This window comes from Mauremys reevesii, linkage group 1 (genome assembly GCF_016161935.1).
Source record: "Mauremys reevesii isolate NIE-2019 linkage group 1, ASM1616193v1, whole genome shotgun sequence".
In the NCBI taxonomy this organism is placed as follows: Eukaryota; Metazoa; Chordata; order Testudines; family Geoemydidae; genus Mauremys; species Mauremys reevesii.
The window spans coordinates 245,584,081-245,607,268 of record NC_052623.1 but is presented as its reverse complement, the minus strand read 5'-3'; the positions used below and the strand labels follow the sequence as shown (position 1 = coordinate 245,607,268).

Below are 23,188 nucleotides of genomic sequence, written 5' to 3'. Positions count from 1 at the left end.
CTCCTGAGAATAACACAGTGAGATAAAGAACGGATGTTGCTTGAATGCCAGCAAATGGCGGGACCATACACTGCTAGGCTTTGTCATGCAATGATACCAGATTACTTGCTACATGCATGGCGTGATCAAGTTTCCTACCATGGAGGACGAAATAAGGCTGCGCTGCTCAGAAACCTTCTGCAAAGGCTTTTGGAGTACCTCCAGGAGAGCTTCCTGGAGATGTCCCTGGAGGATTTCCGCTCCATCCCCAGACACATTAACAGACTTTTCCAGTAGCTGTACTAGCCGCGAATGCATCTCAAGTCCTTAGGGCAAATTAATCATTAGAAAACGCTTGCTTCTAAACCATGTTTTATATTTACAGAGGTACACTCACCATGGCTTCATTGTCTGGGATAGTGGCTTGGGAGGGTAATTCCATCAGGCTGAGAAAAAGGTCCTGGCTGTTGGGGAGAATGGTGTGCTGTGTGCTCTCTGCAAGCTCCTCCTCCTCATCTTCCCTGTCTGCAGAATCCTCAGGCATGGCTAAGATTACCCCGCCTCGGAATTCACGGTCAGGGGTGGGATAGTGGTGGCGGACCCCCCTAGAATTGCATGCAGCTCAGCGTAGAAGCGGCATGTTTGCAGCCCTGCTCCGGACCTTCCGTTTGTTTCTTTGGTTTTCTGGTAGGCTTGTCTGAGCTCCTTAACTTTCACATGGCACTGTACTGAGTCCCTGGTGTGGCCTCTCTCCATCATGGCCTTGGAGATTTTTTCAAATGTTTTTTCATTTAATCTTTTGGAATGGAGTTCTGTTAGCATGCAATCATCTCCCCATATAGCGATCAGATCCAGTACCTCCCGAAGGGTCCATGCTGGAGCTCTTTTTCGATTCTCAGACTGCATGGTTACCTGTGCTGATGAGCTCTGCGTGGTCACCTGTGCTGATCAGCTCTCCATGCTGGGCAAACAGGAAATGAAATTCAAAAGTTCGCAGGGCTTTTCCTGTCTACCTGGCCAGTGCATCTGAGTTCAGATTGCTGTCCAGAGCGGTCACAATGGTGTACTGTGGGATAGCGCCCGGAGGCCAATACCGTCGATTTGCGGCCACACTAACCCTAATCCGACATGGCAATACCAATTTCAGTGCTACTTCCCTCGTCGGGGAAGATTACAGATACCGGTATTAAGAGCCCTTTATATCGATATGAAGGGCTTAGTTGTGTGGACGGGTGCAGGGTTAATTTGGTTTAACGCTGCTAAATTCGGTATAAACGCGTAGTGTAGACCAGGCCTGAGACTCAGAAGTAGAGAGAGAGAGAGACATAGGGCTTGAGTCTGTTACACTAAGGTCTGTGCTTAAAGTTGGTGGGAATGGCCCCCTGAGAACAGTGGTTGTGTAGAGCCCTCTCCACCCCCGATCAGTATAGAGCAGGGCTGTGTCAGCCCTGGTCCCTGTCCTACACATAAGGCCATGTCAGGGAATGATGAAGCAAACAGCGTTGTAGGCTGGACACAGTGGAGCTATGAAAACAACTGATTTTTCAGTTCATTGGCTGTACCAATAAATAAATAAAAATTGTTTCTGGTTGACCCGAAATGAACTTTTAAAAAAAAAATTCAGCAAACTGGAAAAAAAATTGTTTGGTTCGAACTAAACATTTCATTTTATTTTCAAGAGGTTTTTTTTTTTTTAACAGGTTTAATTTTTTAAAATAAAACTTAAGTAAATTTCTATACAAAAAGTTATTTTGAATTAAAAAAACCCCACAAAATGTTTCATTCTGAAAATGTCAGAACAGAACTTTTTGATTTTTTGGTTTTGATTTTTATTTGCTTGTTTTCATCTGAAACAATTCAGTGAAATTCATTAAATATTTCAGCGGAGACACATTTGTATTTTTCAGCCAAAAAAATGTTTCCCAGCTTTAGGTCACAGTGCATTGCATTGCATTGCATTTAGGTCTTCAGTGCTTCCTAGTGTCTTATGGATAGCCAAGCATATGGGCAGCCCTGGGTTTGCTCTAATTTATAGTCCCCTCTTTCCCTTTCCTCCCAATTCTGCCCCAAGAAAAGGGATGGGGGAAATGAGGCACAGACCCAGCCCCTAAATTATTTACGTAGGGACATAAGTTTCCCAAAAGTATGTATGCTGCTTTATTTTTATCTTTAAAAGAATCTTCACTAAAACACATGCTATTTTTAGGCACGTCTGAGTCTGCTATTTTTGTAGCATTCTGCTTAATTTAAAAGAAAGGGGAGACCTGCATTTTCCCAACTTTCATGTTAATAGAGAACAGCTGGAAACTTTAAAAAGCCCAATGTAGAAAAATATGGTTGCTTTGCTTCACCCTATTAATCTAAAATCTGGGTGCCAGCTGGGTAGAATTCAAGAGAAAGAGGTTTAACTATTTTTGGCCTCACATAAGGCCATGTGTACATTTTCATGCAGATGTTTCCAGGGGGCATCTTTGTAGTGGGAGGGGCAGCATGGGAGAAAGCACAAAAGTGCTTGTTTGAAAACCCAACAAGTGGGCAATGGAGGCTGATATTCTGAGCTGGTCAGAGGCAGGAGTCGATATCTCAGTAGCAAATGACCATGTGAATCATTTCCTCAAGTTTCTCAGGGTCACATGACTAGTAAAACATTGACTAGGGAAGACATTTCCCTATACAAATAATGATTTATGCTTCTATTGCTATTATTTTAATTATTCTTCTTTTCGGATGCCAGAGCCTGCTAAGTCAGTTTGCAGCAGTCTCATCAGAGAAGTGCAGAACCCTCGGAACACCATCAAATCTGGCCACAGAGGAGTCGTCAGTTGTTGCATCGTACTCGAGCAGGAACAGAGCCCAAGCAGAGAGAGACAGCGTGTGTGTGTATGCATATCCCTTTATTCATTTCCCAGCATGCTCTTATATACAATATGGTAGACAATCAATTGCTAATTGATTAATCAAATCAACACAGCTGCAGCTATAACCCATAGGGTAATTATCCTACACACCTGTATCCTATTTACAATTAACTAGCTAATGAGAACAAGCCCAAGGCCAGTCCTTCACACACAACTCCCAGCATAATCAGCTCAGTATCTCACATTCTAATCCCACATCTCCCCCCTCTATTCAAAATAAAGAAAAGGGAAAGGAAAAGAGGATAAAAAACATTCACAAAACATTTCCAACTTATAACAACATAACACCACAACCTATCACAAATCAAAATTAAAATTTTATACCTGTTTTCAAGAGTTACTCTATTTTGTAGTGCAGAACAGTAAACAGAATGGTCCAAACTCTGCCTTGCACCTTAGACAACCTTAAAAAAATAGTTCAAGTTCCCTATTCAGAAGGGTGCTTCAACACTCAAATTCTATAACAAAGAAAAACAAAACACAACAAACAAATGATATAAATTCTGCAGGATTCCCCCCTCTCTGTTGCACACCAACTTGTGCTGTTACCAGAGTATCCCTCAGATGTCAGGCGATCAAACTGACACTGAGGGTGGGGGGAGGTCCTAGACACATCAAACCACATAAAAACACAACAACAATTCTGGCCAGAAAACAGACAACACGAAACATAACAAAAACACAAGACATAAATACTAAATGCTATACAGCCAACACAATTTCTTTCAGGCACAGCAAAAATCATTTCAAACAAGTAACTCATTCACGGAGGATCAAACAGGAAAAGTCCTGGCAGAGCTAACAAACAGTTCTCCTCCATGGGCTCTGGTTCCACGGCGCCTGGGCGCGTCTCGTAAGGCTCCTCCACATCTGCCTACCGTCGCTCTGGAGGACGCAGCCAAGGCCGGACCCACCTCGCTGGCATCCACCTGGGACCCGCATCAGTGGCAACACACACATAACCCCTGCCCCACGTTAGCAAGTCAACTGGTCCTTTCCATATTTGCTGCTGATAATCAAACCATTTGACCAAGGGTCGGGGGGCCGCACCCTGCTCTTCCCCAGTCATCCCGCTGACATGTTTAATTGCGGGGGGCACCTGGCTGTTTTTACCAAGATGTAACCAATTAAGCACGTAAAGAGCTTTCAGCAACCGAGCGGCAGGCGTCTTATCCAAGGCGTCTGCCCGCTCACTGCAAATCCCCCCTTTCTGTCTTAAGAGGAGCGCCTTCAGAGAGGCGTGAGCACGTTCAATAATAGCTTGTAGTTTGTCTGCTTCAGCCTGAAGGGCTTGGACAAGCAGTTCTTTGGCTTGTAGCTCTTTCTTAATTTCACTTAGCTCAAGAACAGCAGCTCTATAATGACGACGGTCATGTGCTGCACCCACCCTGGCTGCCGCAACCTGCTCCCCAAGGTTATTAACTTTTGACTTTTCTCTTTCTAAGGCAGTCTGTGAGGCTTGAATAAGTTGCCTCATTTGCTGATCCTCCTTCTCTTTACGCTTTAGGACTGCTTGAACCCGAAAATTCAGCTGCACCAGGTCTGCCTCTCTCTCTGCTAGTACTGTTTCGGGGATGTTGCTGTGCTCTCGCAAAGCAGTGTTAGACTGACCAAGACCAGTGAGCTTCCCCCGTTCATGTTCCAGTTCGAGGGCCAACTTCTTGTTTATTTCTTCTAAATGTTTTATCTTCCTCCTGAAACCTCTAGATTCCTGAAGCTCATCCTCAAGTTCAATCACTTTTTCCCTGTACTCCTCAAGCTCCTGGCTGGTGAGTGAAATTACTTTTTGCAGCTCTTTCTCCAACATCATCTTACTGTGGCTAACAGCCTGCAGCTCTATCTCCAAAGCTTGAATCCTTTCATGGGAAGCCTGGTTATTTCTTCCATCAGCGATTTGTGCTTTTAGGTTGCTCAGCTCCAGTTCAGAAGATTCCTTTGCAATGAGGGCTTCCTGCAGCCGGCAACTAAGAATGCCAACTGCGTTCTCATAGGCTTTATGTTTTGTCTTCATTTCTTTCTGTGCACTGATCAGATCTAACCCCAGACGCTTCATTTTTTGTTTCTGTTCAGTGATGGCCTTTTTGGCTTCCTCTTGCATGTGTTCTACCTGTAGTTTTAATACCTCATTCACCTCAGCAAGAGATGTTATTTGTTCTTTATCAATCTGCAAAGACTGTAGCTGTATCTCCATGTCATCCCGTTCTTTTTGTACTGACTGGAGGTGGCTTTCTAACTCCACCATCTGCTGGTGAACCTGGGATACTTCCTTCTGAAGTCTTGAGCATTCAACATCAATGGACTGCTTTTCACTTTGAAGTTTCAGTAGCTCCCGTTTTAATTCTTTCACTTCCAAATCCAGCCACTTCTTTGTAGATTTCAATTCACTAATCAGCTGGTCCTGTGAACTTGCATCTCTTCGATAAGCTTCCACCATTACCTTTTGCTGTAGGAACTGCTCCTTTACTTTTTGGGTCTGTTTCTTCAGGCTGGCAGTTTCCTGTTGCAGATTTTCCACCTGGCTCAATTGTGCCAAGATTTCTGATTCTGCCTCAGTACTTTCACCTAAGAAGTTTGCTCCTTCATCAAGTTCTTCTTTGCTTGCTTTTGCTGCCTGCAGAGCTACCTCTAGGACAATCTTCTCATTCTGCAAATATTGGATCGTGTCCTCCTTGGAAATAATATCACCCTGGAATTCCTCTAACCTGGCCACCAGCTCATCATATTGAGTCTGTAGGTCATTTAGGGATTGCTCTTTGGTGTGTAATGATTCTTGGGTTAAAGTGAGCTGCTTCATGAGCACTAAATGCTCTTGCTGTGAAGATTCAAACTGCAGATCTCGCTGATGCAGAATCAATTTAACCTGTTCCAGTTCTTGTTCCAGTGTTACTGCAAAATCAGCCATTTTCTGCAGTTGTTCTCTCTCATCCTCAAACTCCTCCAGTCGTCTCTGCGCGGTGAGCCATACTGGACTCAGGGAGAAAGCCTCCTTATCGCCCTGAGTCACCAATTTCCAAAACTCACAGCCCAACCGCTCCCAAACAGTTTTATCAAATATTGTACTTGGTTGAACGGAAAGTCCCCTTCCTCGTCCCCACCGCAACAGGCGGGATAACGAGGGGAACTTTTCTCCCCACCGCTCCGTGATGCGTATCAGATCTGCTGACGCAGCGGTTCCCATATTAGCTGCTCACCTCTGGGTTCGGGTGTGCCTCCCTTTTCAGACGCCCTACGGCTTCCCAGCCGCTCGCTCGAACATCCTGCGGCTCCCAGCCGCTTGTCAGGTACGCCTCCTTTCTTCGGACGCCCTGCGGCTTCCCAGCCGCTCGCTCGGACGCCCTGCGGCTTCCCCTCTGCGCTGCGCGTTCAGCCTCTGCGCGGGGCACGCGGTGTCCCGGCTCTGGGTTGCGCGGGGTGTCCAACCTCTGTGCGGTGTCCGCCGGGCTCCTCCTCTACACTGCGCGGGACTCCCCCTCTGCGCTGCGCGGTCCCCGGGTCCCTTCTCATGACCCTCCTCGGCCCTGCGGGCTCCTGCGCTGCAGCCCTGCCTCGGAGCCCCGGCAGCGCTGCCTGCTAGTTTGCAGCCAGGGGCATTTGGCGTTTTCCTCCCACAGAGTTTCTGAGCTGGAGCCCGGAGCGTATGGCAGGGCTCAGGGCCGGCTGCCCTGCTCTATCTGCTGGTGCTGGCTGCGCACGGCGAACCTGTTGACGTGCACTGGGATAGGCACCACGATCTTGGAGTTGCGGACGGGCTCACCGGAGCGGTTGTTGACGTTGCCAGCTTTGATGCGTTCCCACTTGGCGCGGCGGTTCTGGAACCAGATCTTGACCTGTACCTCGCTGAGCTTAAGGGCGTGAGCGATCTGTGAGCGCTCCGTCAGGCTCAGGTACTTCTTGCAGTGGAATTCCTTCTCCAGCTCCAGCAGCTGCTCGCTCGTGAAAGCCGTGCGCCTTTTTTTTTTTTTTTTCTTCTTCTTCTTCTTCTTCTCAGGCCACCGAGACTATTGCCCGCATTTTCTCCACCATTTGTTGCATCGTACTCGAGCAGGAACAGAGCCCAAGCAGAGAGAGACAGCGTGTGTGTGTATGCATATCCCTTTATTCATTTCCCAGCATGCTCTTATATACAATATGGTAGACAATCAATTGCTAATTGATTAATCAAATCAACACAGCTGCAGCTATAACCCATAGGGTAATTATCCTACACACCTGTATCCTATTTACAATTAACTAGCTAATGAGAACAAGCCCAAGGCCAGTCCTTCACACACAACTCCCAGCATAATCAGCTCAGTATCTCACATTCTAATCCCACAGTCAGTGATGTGACGTTGTCTGTCTTTGACCACAGCCATATGTGGGATCATTTTGTTGGTCCCAGATGTAAAGGCTGGCTGAACATTGACCGTGGCCCATTCAAAATTGGTTCAACAGAGCCCATGAGCAGTACAGCAGATCAAATCTGGGTTCACACGTGGTTGGGTCAGTTATAAGAGACTGGTTGTGGATGTTACCTGCAGACCAATCTTCACAACAAATCAATGTTTCAGAGAAATCTGGGCAGGGCAAGTGCGCCTGCAACAGGTGCCTTGATGACAGGCATGCTTTTGGGTGGTTGAAGAGGTCTGCATATAGTGGTAGGCTCAGGTTTGCCCTGATCTTCTCAACCATTCTTGTCAAAGCATCCCCATGACGGATGTGTGGGGAAGTGATCTTGCTTAATAATGGCGTGCCATGGTACTGGAGTGGGTCAAATTGGCCCAGTTATGATGGGCATGGTTGAATGTAGTTGTGTGTCAACCAACTTGATGTGAGATGAATAGAGCCAGACCGGAGCACAGTATCCTGCTGCACAGTATGACAGAGAGCTAAAGGATCAGAGGATTTGAGCATGCAGTGCCGGCCAGGTTGCTTAGAAGGTTGTTATGCATCCTCACCTTAGCCACAGTTTTTCACAGATGGTTAAGATATGTGTGGGATATACCTAGGGTTCATTTAAGAAAAACTGTGGGGTTCATGTTTCAGTTATTTACACCTTTGTGTTTTACAGACAGAAGAAAAGGTCTAGTTCAGCTACAAGTTGTCAAGCTAGAGCAGGGGTCGGCAACCTTTCAGAAGTGCTGTGCCGAGTCTTCATTTATTCACTCTAATTTAAGGTTTCGCGTGCCAGCAATACATTTAAACATTTTTAGAAGGTCTCTTTCTATAAGTCTATATTATATGTAACTAAACTATTGTTGTATGTAAAGTAAATATGGTTTTTAAAATGTTTTAAGAAGCTTAATTTAAAATTAAATTAAAATGCAGAGTCCCCCGGACCGGTGGCCAGGACCCAGGCAGTGTGAGCGCCACTGAAAATCAGCTTGCGTGCCACCTTCGACACATGTGCCATAGGTTGCCTACCCCTGCGCTAGACAAAGAAATCACAGGGTGCTCTGACTTGGTGCAGGTAGAAGCCCTGCACGGAGCTACACCAGGAGCAATGAGAGCATCAAGCCACCTTTGCACAGACACCCCTCATGAGCACGTTCTTCATTATTAGCCTGCCCTCAGGGACTGGCCCAGTATTTTTCTCACCTACAATACAGTACAAAGTTCTTAGGGTTAGAGTAAGACTTACTCATAGCTCTGAGTATGAAGTGGTGCCTGGCTCTGCCAGTCCAGGAATAGCACCAAAAATGAATTGTAACTCAGGCAACCTCGAGTCACAGCTTCCCCTGAGCTCCTGTGTTGCACAAGATGAAAGTGTAGAATTCAGTGCTTTGGCCCATTGCCAGACACAGTGTATACCTTCCCTTAGGCCCAGCATGGAGGAGCAGTGGCCTGACTGACCCTGTTCTTCCCCTCCATGCCCTGATTCCTGATCCAGGCAACCCCTACACAGCTTTAAGGTTGGATGCGATGGAGTGGGGCTTACTGTTTTAATTTCTCTACCTCGCGCCATGTTACAATCAGGACTATACTTTTTATTATAAAACCTCCAGTGTACACTGTTTCATTTCAGCCAAACTTTATTTTAACTGACTTTTTTCAAATTTGAATTATTTACATTTTCATTAAAAATCTACTCAAGCTAAAAAAAAATTAATCTTTTTCTTCTTCCAAAGTCCTGCTGTTACTCCCCAGTGTTCATGTCTGACTTAAAGAGTAATTAAAATAAATATCAAGTGCTACTGAAATTATTAATAAATTATACAATTTACATTCAATTGTAAGTGGAAGAATGCTTGCACTTCCCTTTTAAAAAAGCAGCATGGTACCAGACGGGAAGGAAGTGTGCTAATTACAGTGCCTTCATGAAGCTTTAGAATTCATGACTGAAAAGTTGATCACAAGATGCAAAGGAGACAAAGTAAGCATTTTAATTTTTTATACCTCAGCATTTCTAATCCCAAAGCTTGCTATTAAAATATATAACAAAATTTGCCTCATGCTTTTCCAACATTTTGATATTTCATTATCTTTTCCATGTAGAAGAGTTATAGACATTTAGGGCTAGATTCTGATCTCATACCAGTTTTCATTGAGATAATTCCATTGATTTTACTGGAGTTACTCCTGATTTATACTGGTTTAACTGAGATCAGTTTCTTTTCTAAAAAACATCCTAACATTTAATTGCTTTTTATCCATATCATGCCTCTTTGGATCAATGACTGTGCAACTTGAATACCGGAATTCCAGCCAAATGGTTTGAGCATACAGGACAAAAAGCAGAAGTTTCTTAATTTTATGAAGAGGCAACAGAACCAGAGTATGCTTCTCTCCAGTGATTCTGTCCATTGTTACATCTGAGAGTGAATGTGAAGGTATTTATCCATCTTGCTTTTTGTCCGGATGTTGCTACTTAATTTGGAAATTATAGTGTCCTTTAATAAAAGACCGAGAAGAACACCAATGTAATATATGAAGATCTAATTCTTAGATAGTTTCTGTACTATTTTGCTTGCACAGATATGTTTAACTAGCATATAATTATTCAACTTCCTATAAGTGTGTAGTTGTAGCCAAAATACCAGTTCCCCACAGTTGCCATTGTCTGTCTTGTCCTCCATCTACTCCCCAGTTCATACTCCCAACTCCCTTCCTCTCCAGGCTTCTGTCCCCCCTGCCCTGCATCTCTTTTCCTCACCCCTATTCCTCACCCATCTGCATTCAAATCAAGCAACTTCCTCCTTCATTCTCCCTGGGCTCCTGCAGCAAGAGCATTGAGAGCACAGGTGAGACACTGTCCCCCACTGTCCGTTCTAGTGCCAAAGTGGCCCCCAGTGGCTGGGAAAACCAACTGCAGGAAAACCCCTGGCTCAGCCCTGGAAGCCTTAGGCAGGAGCTTACTCATTCACTCTGTGGGGACGGTGCAGTCACAGTTTGGTCAGCACTAGCAGCTGTGAGGGGATGGAGCATGCCCAGTGAGAATGGACTCTTCAGAGAATTTAACAGCCAAATTCTAATAAGTCTTTATTTTGAAGTCCCTGCAGTAGAAATAGATTAATACTGTTTATATTTAGTAATAATTTAAATATTTGTTATTCTGTGTATTGAGAAAAATGGGAGCTGCCCCTTTCTGAATAGGGTGGTGGCACAGTGAGCGAGCTACTGCACAGTCTAGACTCTAGACTCTAGAGCACGGATATCAAAAGTATGGCCTGCAGACCGGATCTGTCCCATGAACAGAGATGAAAGTAAGCCGGTATGCCCCGGTATGGTGTACCGGCAAGAGCCGCTGTGCCCTACCAGGGAGGATCGGCTTCCTCTGGCAGCAATTTAAAGGGCCTGGGGCTCCCAGTAGCAGCTGGAGCCCCGGGCCCTTTAAATTGCCGCCAGAGCTCTGCTGCCGGAGCCCTGGGGAAGCGGTGGCAGGGCTTGGGCGGCGATTTAAAGGGTCTGGGGCTCCAGCTGCTACCACCCTGGCTCTTAAAATAGCCACCGAAAACCTGCCGCTGCCTCCCCAGGGCTCCGGCAGCAGGGCTCCGGGGACGATTTAAAGGGTCTGGGGCTCCAGTAGCCACTACTGCCCCAGGCCCTTTAAATTGTCCCCGGAGCCTGCCAGAGCCCTGGGGTAGTGGCGGTGGGGCTCCAGCGGCGACTTAAAGGGTCCAGGACGGTAGTGGCAGCCAGAGCCCCGGGCCCTTTAAATCACCACCCAAGCCCCCGGCTGCTGCTGCTACCCCAGGGCTCCAGCAGCGGGGCTTAGGTAGTGATTTAAAGGGCCTGGGGCTCCCACTGCTGCTACCCTCTGGGGCCCTTTAAATCATCACCAGAGCCCCACTGCCAGAGCCCTGGGGTAGCAGCGGCATGGCTCTGGCAGTGATTTAAAGGGCCAGGGGCTCCTGGCTGCCACTACTGCAGCAGAGCCCCGGGCTCTTTAAAACTCTGCTAGAGGCTGGGCCCCCAGGATAGCGGCAGCATCGGGACCCCTCCTCCGATGGTGATTTAAAGTGCCCAGGGCTCCACTGCAGTAACGGCAGCTGCAGCCCCAGGCCCTTTAAATCACCCCTGGGGCTCCCAGCCGCCTGTGCAGCTGGTAGCTCCGGGGGTGATTTAAAGGGCCCGGGGCTCCAAGCTGCTGCTACCACAGCCCCAGCCCTGGGTCCTTTAAATCCTGATTTCAAGCACCTGGGGATTTAAAGGCCCCACTTCTTCCAGTTGAGACCCTGCCCCTTCCTAAAGACTCCTGAGTACTGGTAAGTTCTTTAAGTTACTTTCACCCCTGCCCATGAAACACTTTCATTCAGCCTGCAGACTTTGCATGAATCTACAGACTTGTCGGCATGACCCCAGAGTCTGCACTACAGGGGTATGATTTGCAGAGCACACCAGTGTGTTGCACTCTAACTCACCGGTGTAGTCCAGGCTAGCGTGCACTGATGTAGTCCTGTTTCAAGCAGGGCCACATCAATGTGCACTGAGGAATGTTTAGTGTGCACCAGCAGGGTCCACACAAAGGTACTTAGAGTGCAACATTGGTGTGCTCTAGTCTAGTCTAGTCCAGAGTCTGGTGCAGCAATCCAACAAAACCTCACATACAGGTGTAGAACCACTTGGTCCCGTTTAAGAGGCATCGGAGAGGTGTACGTCTGATAGAAACTGGTGCACGTCCAGATGAGGAGAGTAGATACCCCAGCTTGGCAAGTCAAACAAAACTAAGTTTCAAATAAGTCAGAGGGTGAATGTAAGTAATTACTAATATGGTTTATCTTAATGGAGATCTATTTTAATAATTTTTGCTGAATGTGGCCTGTACCAAGTATCAGAGTATCAGATCAGACCTGTTGTATGAAATGAGCTCAACACCCCCGTCTAGAGTGTGTGCTGCTGCTATAAGAGGAGGCTAGCCTGTTCTGTGTCCTGAGGTCCCTGCCTAAAAGAAGCTCCTATAGAAAAAGGTTTGAACTCCTGGAATAAACCATGTTCTCTTTGAACAGATGGGTGTTACGATTGAGGGTATAACATTGACTGAACATGTGCAAGCTGTGATTTGTCAAAGGCTAATAATTTGGCCAGGTTTGGGCAGATCCTCACAAGGGAGACAAGAGGCATATTCCTGACACAAACTCCACCCTCCTGATAAATTTCAAATCCCTGGTCCAAAGCATGATGGCGCTAGAATTTCTCCATAAAATAATTGACTTTTTTTTTAACATGGGCAAAACGGGGTATTTTTCCCTAATCTTGTTCTCTGAAACAGGTGAACCATTTTAGCCGTAAATTTCTAAAAGTTTCTGAGGCAGACATCAGTATGGACAATGGCAGCCCAAATGTTTTAAGTGGTGCAAAGTTATAAACAACTGAAATGGCCTTATTATGGTAAATGTCCATCAATCTCAACTGTAGGTGGTGCTACCTGCTCCGCCTGTAGTAACACACAGGAAGAGTTTTAAGCTTTTGTTTGAAGAAATATTAAAACAATAAAATTCATTTAATTATAATCAGGGACAAACTAATACAATCAAGAGCCCTTTCCATGTCATTACACAACCTCACTCCCACACATCCCAGGGCTTTGTCTCAGTGGCCTCACATTATGGCCCAATGCCCACTTGGAATGGCAGGAGATCCAGTCCCTTAAGGTGGGGCAGCATCAAAGACCAGTGTTGGGACAGCAGGGGTTTTCTTACCTCAGTATCTTCAGGAGGAGGCACAATGAATGTGTCCCATGCTTACCACAGTAGCTAGGGTGTATCTGCCTGTGTGGGCCTGCTGCATTCTTCTCTTCCTGTCACACATGCAGTCCTCTACTGGGGTGGTATTGGCATGTGGTCTAGAGCAGTAGTCTTGGAGTTAACACCTGACTGAGATTAATAGGGCCGTTCACACCTCTCAGAGCTCGTGTTTCAGGCTGTTTGCAGACTCAGGATACATCACTGCATTGGTTATGCTCTCTTCACATATTTGAGCTTTTCTTTATAAACATTAGGTCTCAAAAGCTGCTTTTTTTTTCTTTTCTTTTTTTTAATGAAAGCTGAGGCATGGACATATAGTGCCTTTTTTGGTAATTCAGCCCTGATTATAATTCTTCATTAAGAGATACAGCTTTAAAAAAAGAGTTCTTATAGCTTGTTACAGCACATAGTCAGGCTTACAGTTCCATAGAAAACTTTCCCTTTCTTACACGCTCCTACTTGTAACCTTGAAAAACATGAATTCTTCCTCAGTGATTCCTGGAAGCAGCCTGTGAATGGGAGCATTCCTAAATTCTCTTGGTTTCTTTTGGAGGTTGAAGGGTGTGCTTGTGTTCATTGTGGATAAAATGTGGTTTGCAGGGTGCTTATGCATAGGGAAGCATGCTGTGGCTCACCACCCTAGGAACATTCTAGAGAAGGCCAGGGGGAGAAGGCCACCCTAGGAACATTCTGAGCTCAGCATGTGGAACGGAGAACTATGAGCATGTGATAAACAAATCCATATATGGAAAGGTTAACTCTTATTGGTTAGAGGTTCACGTTATGTAACTTGTTATGTAACTTGTTATGTAAGTGCCATGTGGTATAAAATAGCAAGGGGAGGGGCTCCCTGCTGGAAGGACTCTGCCTGATTTTTGTACTAGGGGCTGTCCTTTTGTACATATTGAATAAAGCCTTGTTGAATTGAATCGAATCGTATCGCATTGAATCAAATCGCATTGAATCGAAGTCCCTTGATTCTACCCAGCATCAGACTCATTGGGAACCACAAAATCCCAACAAGGTACATTCACTTTATAGATTATATATCCCTCATTCCCACGCCTAAATTGCTTAATATTATCATATTATAGATGCAACCAAAAATATTGTCGTATGAACAACATAGATATCTATTCAGAAAGAACATCTGTGATAATGGCCAGTGCTGGATGCTCAGTGAAGGGCCCCATAATGCACTTAATTGTCCCACATATTAATCTGTTTAGTGTCATGAATCATGAAACTTTATAACATTTACTCTTTTATTGTATTTAAACGTGGTTACTAAATGTATTTCTTTTATACACTAACAGTTTTTTGAGACATGAAGTATTTTGCTTTTGCTAAATGTTAAACAAAATAATCCCTTCCTATATTTTGGAAAATTCAAAGATAAACACATCAAATAGCAAACATGTAACCATTTGTGGATATAAGTGTTTCTAAGGCTGTTAATCTCCATGAAACATTTTCTTCTTTAAACAGTTTTAACTTCAGAAGAGCAAAATTTCTTCTTGTCCAGAAGAAGCAGTAGTGAACCGAGAATACATCTAGACAAATAATCATATCTGACTTAATATTGTTGGCGCCTACTGTTTATTTTTACCTAGAGGGGCATTAACCTTAGTTCCAAAGAGCTTATCTAAAAGTTTCAGAATTTATATTGAGAGTGGGAGAGCTGAGGATGTGGAATTTTGAACCCTGCTGGAACTTCACTGGTTCTGCATTTAGAACAGACTTGACCTTTCTCAGGCTCGGGTTCTGTGCTGAATGTTCACAAGACCATTTAAATGAAGAAAAAAGAAAAAGAAGAAAAAACTCTTCTGCCCTTGACTGAGAATATTTGGTGTCCTCGTTTTTCATATTGCTAGACTATTCCTGCCAAAAAACGAGCATTGTTTTGCTGTTTCTATGGTAAACACGATTAAAAGTATGTTCTGTTGCTTGACTGTTCTGTGTAGTATATTCGTGTGATGGTGCTTGTGAGCCTGTTTTTGAAATTGTTTAAGTGCATTCCTCTGCACCCCTCCATTGTAAAGAAAGGGTTGGAAAGACAATATTTTTCCTTTGATTTTTTTCCTTCTTTTTCTTTGATTTTAAGCTCTTGCTCTAGTTGTGTTGTTACAGATAAGACCCAAATGAGGCAAATGGATGTTATCCCCAAACCAGCCAGTGAGGCCCTTATTAAGTCAATGTACAGTAATTTAGGACAGCCTTGATTATCCAAATATCATGAGGGAACACTCAATAAATTCTGATAATCAAGGTTTCTGATGAGGGGATTTTCAAAGTAATTCATAGAGTTTACAGCCAGAAGTAACCACCAGATCATCTAGAATTTTCTTCATAGATGTGGAGTACACAGCTCTTTTTAGGATCATTGAGTTTTTTATATTAGAAGCTGGACTATATCCATGGTCCACCCATCCTGGTACATTTTGGGATCATTGAATGTTACCTCCCAGTAGGCCCAATTCCACCAACCCTTAATCATGTGTGCAGTCCCATGGATGTAATAAAATAACAAACTAAAACATCATTCTTCTGTTTAGTTCATCCATTGACTTAAGATAAAAAAATTCCAAAGTGCCTTAGGAGCCTAAGGTTCATTTTCAAAAATGTCATAAGGCCAAATTTACAAAGGTATTTAGGTGTATAAAGATGCAGATAGGCATCTCTATACCATTGTAAATTTGGTTTTTAGGCAATTAGTATCTTAAATTCCATTGATTTTTGAAAATGACAGTTATGCTCCTAAGTGACTTAGGTGCTTTTGAAAACGTTATCGTTAATGTAAAAAAGCTGCCATCCTGATAGTGTATTCCAGGCAAGAAACCTGAAGTACAAATTAATGATAATGGACCAAATTCTGCTTTGTGACACTATTATTAATCAAAAGTAATTCCACGAGTTTCAGAGGAGCTACTCCCACTTTATGTTGGTGTAACTGAAAATAAAATTTGGCCTATATTTAGTATAAAATCACTAAATTCTCGATTATAATGTTATATTAAATTAAAACTGCAATCTAATGCAGTACTTGTGTCAGAGATAGTCATATAATCTAGTTAAAAAAGAGCACACTTATAAATGGCTTATACTTAAATATTATATAAACATAAAGGCATAATTAGCAATCAAGTGAGAAGCCACCATCTTGATGGTCTACTACCATCAACAACAACACAGCAGAGCATTTCTGATTCCATCCAATAGAGAGTAATGATGCACATACCTAGTGCATCTGGCTCATTATGCTAAACAAGGGAGAGTGAACTTCTTGCCTCAGTGATGTCAATGACAAACCTACTATTGGTTTCAATAGGGCCAGTATTTCCCCTGGCAAGTTTTATATTTCTAAAGTAAAGGCCAATTATTAGCCTTTACTCTTGCACTCTACCTGAAATTCCCAAAGACTGAAATGTCAAATAACCATGGTTATCTTTGAATAGGATAAAATATTAAGTTATTAGTTTGAGAAAAGACAGTTGTTGTCATTGTTGTGTACTGTGGCTTTGCTTAAAACTCAAACCCAAACGTAAACCTTCCTGAATACTGGAAGAAGCTACATTAACTTTAAAACACCCTGATTTGGGTTTGGTTTGCACTTTTGGTTCAACAGTGAAATGCTGAAACACCATGGGAGAGGCTGCTGTCCTGAGCCCCCAGATTCTGCAAACACTTAGGTTTGTGCTTAATGAAAAGTCCCATTGGAAGTGAATAGATGGGTTAAGTGTTTGTAATATAGGAAAGCTAATATTTATAGTCTAGCTGGAAGCAAGAAGTAATAAAAATCTCATAAGAGCCTGATCTCTTAGGTCAGATTTTGCCATGCTTACCTCAAGCTGAGTAACATCTTACTTTGTGAGTAACTTTTAGTTACATTAAGCTGAGGTAAGAGTGGCAGAACCTGACCCATAGATAATCAGTGCAAGTTTGCATTTGTTTTAAACTGAAGAATTTTGGATCAGCCTGTCAGCTCTTGGGTGTTTACACAGTCCTGCAAATTTCCTGTGGTTTGTCTGTTACCAGTTTCAATTTTAGTGGGCGTCTAGAGAGATCTGAGTTCTAGTCTACTCTCTACTATAGACTTACTGTGGGTGTTTGTAGTGCTCTGAGATCCTCAAATAAAAGGAACTTACAAACGTGTAAATTAATTGTTATTTTATTATAATTGCACAAGGGCTTCAGAATAGATGGGCATCAATCAAATAATGGTTCATTGAGAGAGCATTTCAAGGGTTATTTTTTTTTCTCCCAATTTATCTTTCTGGCTCCCTCTAATTAGTGTTGAAGGGAATTACTGCCATGTATTGAGAGAGAGATATATATCCAGCTTATTGTTTGGCACATGACCAAACCCCAAACTATAACATACTGTGCTAGATTAATTCCAAAAGCAACAATTCATCCATAAAAGACTTAGAAAAAATCCATCAATCCATGAAAGAATAATTAGAATTCAGACAGTGAAAGTATTTCCTATCAGAAATGATGTATTGCTTTAAGAATGCATTTTTAAACTACAGGCCTGATTTAGTTCTTACATATAGCAATTTTACAATGGTGTAATTCCACTGACTTCAGCAGTATTACATTCAGACTGTGATTATGATAAGTGAATGGAGAATTGGGCCCCATGTATTTAACATTGGCATGTTAATGAAATCTAGAATAGCTTTAAAATCTTTCGCCTTTTACTAAAGATTTCTGTGGAGAGGAATGTTAATCTTGTATTATGTGATTTAAACTTAGCTGTTCCACTATCAAAATATGGTGGTACCCTAAAACAACATGGAAGAAAATATTGACCAGGGATGGTGGTAACAGCATATTAAGTGGGAATATTAGGAAGGCTGAACTCCAGAGTTAATAGGTGTAGCAGCACCTTTTAAATGGTGATAAAGGGCCTAATTCTGCAATGTAGTGAATATGGGTGTGCTCAGCACAATACAGGAGCCACTTGGGTTTGTTGCATCAGTTCTGTTGACACATGCTGTCCATCTTACAGGGTGTGTCTGAAGTTTATTTTTCCTGAAAGTGTCAAAGGCCACACAATCATTTGATGGCCAGTTGATTAATGTTTTGATAATCACAACCATGTTTTGTTCCAGTTAATCTTTGTGACAGTTTAAATTCTTGAAAGCTGCTAGCCTTTCTTTGCTGTAGTTTAGGAAAAGAAATAGGTATGTCTGCTAGTATAAATGATTCATATTTCTCTATTTTATTAAGTTGGATATCCTATAGTACAGACATCACCCTATACATTTTCATAAGTATAGCAAGCTGAATGATGATTAATGCCTATACTACAGCCATGAGTCCTTTTTAATGCATTGCTCTGCACCAAATTATATGGTGGAAAACTGCTGAGATAGGGAGCAATGGACCCACTGTACTTGAGCACTGGCAGACAAGGAGTTAATTCCCTGCTCCTGTCTTCTGCAAACAACCCCTCTACAGGTGACTAGGTGCAGTAATTAGGAAGGCTTGGTGGCTCATTCAGGAGCTCAAGGCAAAACCAGAGAACTCTGCAGAGATAGTTTGCTAGCAATTATAAGGAGGACTTCCTTAATTTAGGAGAGTTTTGTATGACTGGATGTGTTTTTAAAAGATATGCAGTAATTCAAACAGAAGTCACTGGCTTGATGCAGAAATTACTGGGTAAGGTTCTATGATATGTGTTATGCAGGAGGTTAGACTAGGGCCTCACAATGCTCCCTTCTGGCCTTAAAATCTATTGATATCTCACAGCTAAGGGACCATATATTTCTGTTGCTGGAGCAAAGCTATTTTTGTGCAGATGTAAAAATCATTTGTTTGTTTGATTTTACAGATGAGCTTAAAGTGTATGATTTGGATCCACTCTTCCCCAAAGCATAAGGGATCTGTGAGTTTTGCTGTGGCTTATCCCTAATTATGATGGGGGAAGGGCAGGGGGGACAGGCGGTGGGGTGGGGTGGGATGGGATGGGATGGGAAAGGTGGTGGTGGTGGTAAAAATCTGTTGCTCTTAAAGCATGATAAGGAAATAATTTATATCTTGTAGGACCAGATTGGTTTGAACCACAAGGCTTTGTTTAAACAGTTGCAGGAAAAAAATTCTGTAATAGCTTGTCTTTAAAGGTTCCCTCAAAATTAACATTTTTGGTGACTTGTACTGGATTTGGCTAATGTGGGTGCAAATGTTATGCTTGTAGATTGGTGGCTCTTAAAACACTCTCCTAAGTTCACCCTGGGTGTCTCTGGTGACTGTCACAGGTGAAATAGCACTAACAAATTACTTGGAGTCAATTAACAGGCTGAAGCAACCTTGACTGTTCTCCCTCTTTTTACAGGAAGACTGAGCCTCTGTTTCTATTGTGAACCAAAGTGGTCTTCCTAATTAGTGGTGGGCATTTATTACAGACTTTTTAGAAGACACCTGCTGCTCCTCAAACATAAGTTACTTAAGTAAAAGGCAACCGAAATTTGATTGCATTTAGCGTTGTAAAATCAAACTTCTTTGAGGTTTTGTGAAAACAAAAGTCCTCTCATTTGCCCCTGGTAGAGAGAGTGCAATTTCAGAGTTAGTTGAAAAAAAATAGCAAAATAATTGGGTGGAAATATTCAGTTGTTTGTCTTACAGGGTTCAAAATAGACCTTTCTTTCTAAATCTAAACTGCAGTTTTCATTTACGAAAAGCTCATGTCTTCTGGTAAGAGAGTGCGCTTTCTCAGTAAATGAGAGCTTGTGATAACCCAAGTTAAAAATTTTGCAAAAAGGGACATTTTGATGTGGAACTTCAAATGAACATTTTGTGGAAAAGTTTCAACTCGGGGCATATTTGACCCTTTTTTGGCCAACCCTCCCACTCACGTACTTTTTTTTATGCACAGAATTTTTACCAGCTGTACTTGATTGATGTTGCTGTGTGTGTATTTTGTACGGAAACTTTGTGTACCCTGGGAAAGTTTCATGCTACTAAAGGGTGCAGAATTGTAGTCCTCTTTCAACAGAAACGCTACAGCACAGGAAACAGTGATATAAGTTCCCCATCCTGGTATTTTGCCTTATCTCTGACTTTGGGTGAGAGGGTAAATCTTTCTCAAAGACCTGTCAGTCTTAAGCATCATTTGAAAAGAAGGATTCAACAGATTTCAATTGTGAAAGCATTTTAATTTTGTTTTCCAAAAAGCATCTACCTAGTAACTGGGAGCTGGGTTTGGACTGACTCTGTGTCATATAGGCCACTAACTAAGACAGTACATTGTAATTGCTTTTGTGATTGGCAAACCTTAAATGGTTCATGCTGGGTCTTGATAAACAATCAAACATTCAGATGTCCATCTGACACAGTTCTGCACAGCTGCCTGTGGTCCTGTAAAAGCAGACTTCTTCTCAGGACTTTTTCATTTCTGGTTCCAAACCCGACCAGAACAGGGAAGTGTAATTAGCCAAAGCGGGGGGGACGGGACATTTTTTTTCAGTGTCTTAGTTATCTCAACACTTTCAAACTTATACAGAGATTCCATTTTGAGAAGCTTAGGTAAAATGTAAACATTTCTATAATGTATTGCCACTCCAATGAATCATGGAGAGCACTGCAAACAAACTTTAATCAAACGACTGGTAGTATATCTATCATTGCTCTCTACTGTGTGGAATTTGAACTCTACAACAACATGTCTTAAACACTACAGTGTTGACAATTGACAGAGATTACCCTTTAACTAAACGCCCTTTTTGAAGCCCAAGAGTCTGAGTTCTATCCCTTCTCTCATCAAGAAGTTCCAAGTGGCCATGGTGTGCAGATTAAAGACAGCCATGTACTAATGAGATGTTTCTAGATTTATTACAAAGATCTAGTGACAGGAAAGCATTGGACTTTCAGATAAAATATGCATTTTTCTGAATTATGCTACAGTAGAACCTCAGCTACAAACACCTCGGGAATGGACGTTGTTCATAACTTTGAAATGTTCAAAACTCTGAACAAAACGTTATGGTTGTTCTTTCAAAAGTTTATAACTGAACATTGACTTAATACAACTTTGAAACTTTGCAGAATTAAAATGGGGCTCTTAACCATCTTAATTTAAATGAAACAAGGACAGATACAGTTTCCTTAGCTTGTCAAATCTTTTTTAATCTTTCCCTTTCTTTTTTTAGTAGTTTACACTTAACACAGTACTGTATTTCAATTTTAAGTTTTCTTTTGCTTCTTTTTTAATGTTAATTATTCATGGGGGAAAAATGCCAATACAAAAACCCACTGATTTAAATGTCCTTTCAAATAGCACTAAGAAAAATGCTGCAGCAAGACATACTGGCACTAGTCTTTATAATGACAATTAAAATATCTATATATCTAGATATATCCAAACTTAACTTTCCTGCTTAAGTACTACAGGATAAACTAAGTAGACTTGAAAAAAATCTTTCAAGATTTTAACTTTGCTTTTTCTGTAACCAACACACCGCTTATAGGAGTTCCTTTTGATCTCTCTTGTACAAACCATAGATGCATTGCCTTACCAAAATCAGCGGTGGCAACAGCTTTGCATACAATACACCTGCTTTTTACTGCTCCACTGTCTTGGGCTTCTTTTGCAAATTGCTTTATTTTTTCTTGGCTTTTCTGAATATCAGTGATGGTTGATTTCTGGATACTATATTCTACTGCTATGTTGCTGAGGCTAACACATTGTTGAGGTTTTTTAATATTTCTAGCTTTGTGTCTATTGAAAGTGTGACACGTTTGCACTTCCCATTACTTGCCATTTTGTTCAATCATACTTTTTTTTCTCTCTGCTGTTGCCTGATTGTGTACTTCCAGTTCCAAATGAGATGTGGGATTGACCACTTAGTTTGTTACCCTGGTATTTGTATCTCCGAGGTTCTAATGTATTTAGCAACTTGATTTCTTGGGTCTAGTTATAAGTCTCTGGCTTATACCATTTCAGCATGGATGCTGTCCCATCAGGAAGTTTTTTTTTATTAAACATGGATCCTGTTTGTCTTAGTATAAGAGTGCTACACATTTTCTGATTGCTAATCCTATCAGCCAGATGAGTACTTTTTCCTATTACTGGCCTATTATTTTTTTCAGTATATTTATGCCCTTTCCTCCACACAGGTTTCTATTTCTAATGGTGATTTTTCTCTTCTTTTTGAAAATAATCTGCTTGTAGGATGATGATCTTGCCTAATGTACAAAGACCTTGATGAAATGCTTTGACACATTTCCTTAGCCACTATTTTTGTAAACAGAAAATGCCTCTCAGGAGTGCGTCAGACTTTTGAACGCTGTTAGTTGTGTTAGGGGGCAAATTCCAAGTTAAACACATTTCTCAAAAGCAGCACTTTTCTCTCTGTGCAGAGGAAAAAATGGATTATACATGTTTCTGTTTCATATAACACATCTAAACTTGCTGAGTTTACCTTCCATATCCCCAAATCCAAAGGAAACCCGAAGCTGGGCACTGTAACTATTTTTTTCAGCTCATTTTCTTTGAGGATTTTTCTGTTCTTGTGTGTTCAGCTTCGTTTTGGGTTTCCTTTACATTTGAAATGCAAATTGGTCAAATGGACCAGTACAAATAGCCTTTCCTCCTAACAGAAACGTTTAAGAGAACCTGACTGGAGGGAGATGGACACTAAAACTCTTTTTCCTTGAAAGAAAGGAAAAATGGAAGGAGAAGTAAAAAGAATAAAAGCAAGGTATATATGTTAAGGCTCCAATCTGGCAAAGATTTATGTACATGCTTAAATTTATATATGTAATTGATCCCATTGACTTCAGGAGGACCACTACTGTATGTAAAATTAAGCGCATGCATAAGTGTTTGCAGGATTGCAGCCTATACATTGCAGTTAACAGAAAGTTGAGAGTTTAAATGTTTAAATATTAGAATTGGGCAAAAAATAATGAAAATCAAAATTTTTAAAGATCACCTGAGTGTTTCAAAGAATTTGCATTAGCTGTGCTTATACTTTTCTAGCATTTGACTTTCATTAACCTGTGAATGAATTTAACTGGCACAAATATTCATGAAAAGAAAATTTCAAAGTTGAATACACATGTATTCAAGGAAATTAAATTTTGCATTGGTATGTTAATGGTTCTGCACTCGCACTATTTGCA

At 42.1% G+C, this 23,188-nt stretch overlaps 2 protein-coding genes across 14 annotated transcripts in view; one reads left to right on the top strand and one right to left on the bottom strand.

Moving 5' to 3' along the window:
* Positions 1–3,341: 3,341 nt before the first annotated feature.
* Positions 3,342–6,075, bottom strand: LOC120373076 (golgin subfamily A member 3-like). Its single transcript, XM_039490978.1, has 2 exons — positions 4,011–6,075; positions 3,342–3,355 (listed from the first exon to the last, which is right to left on the bottom strand). Exons 1-2 carry the CDS (start codon positions 6,073–6,075, stop codon positions 3,342–3,344), a joined length of 2,079 nt encoding a protein of 692 aa, XP_039346912.1.
* A 10,590-nt stretch (positions 6,076–16,665) lies between these two features.
* PIK3C2G (phosphatidylinositol-4-phosphate 3-kinase catalytic subunit type 2 gamma) overlaps positions 16,666–23,188 on the top strand; it is a 370,973-nt gene continuing 364,450 nt past the window's right edge. For 8 of the 13 annotated variants that reach the window (XM_039544562.1, XM_039544615.1, XM_039544605.1 and 5 more), the window contains exons 1-2: positions 18,535–18,727; positions 18,900–18,953. The gene's annotated coding sequence lies outside the window, so the exon portion shown is untranslated. Of the gene's footprint in view, positions 16,750–18,056; positions 18,076–18,534; positions 18,728–18,899; positions 18,954–19,400; positions 19,454–23,188 lie in introns of those variants that run through there. The other 5 variants (XM_039544583.1, XM_039544571.1, XM_039544579.1 and 2 more) reach the window with 4 other exon arrangements.

Coding starts and splice junctions, on each gene's coding strand:
- LOC120373076 (XM_039490978.1), bottom strand. CDS start 6,075: ATGGGAACCGCTGCGTCAGCAGATCTGATACGCATCACGGAGCGGTGG.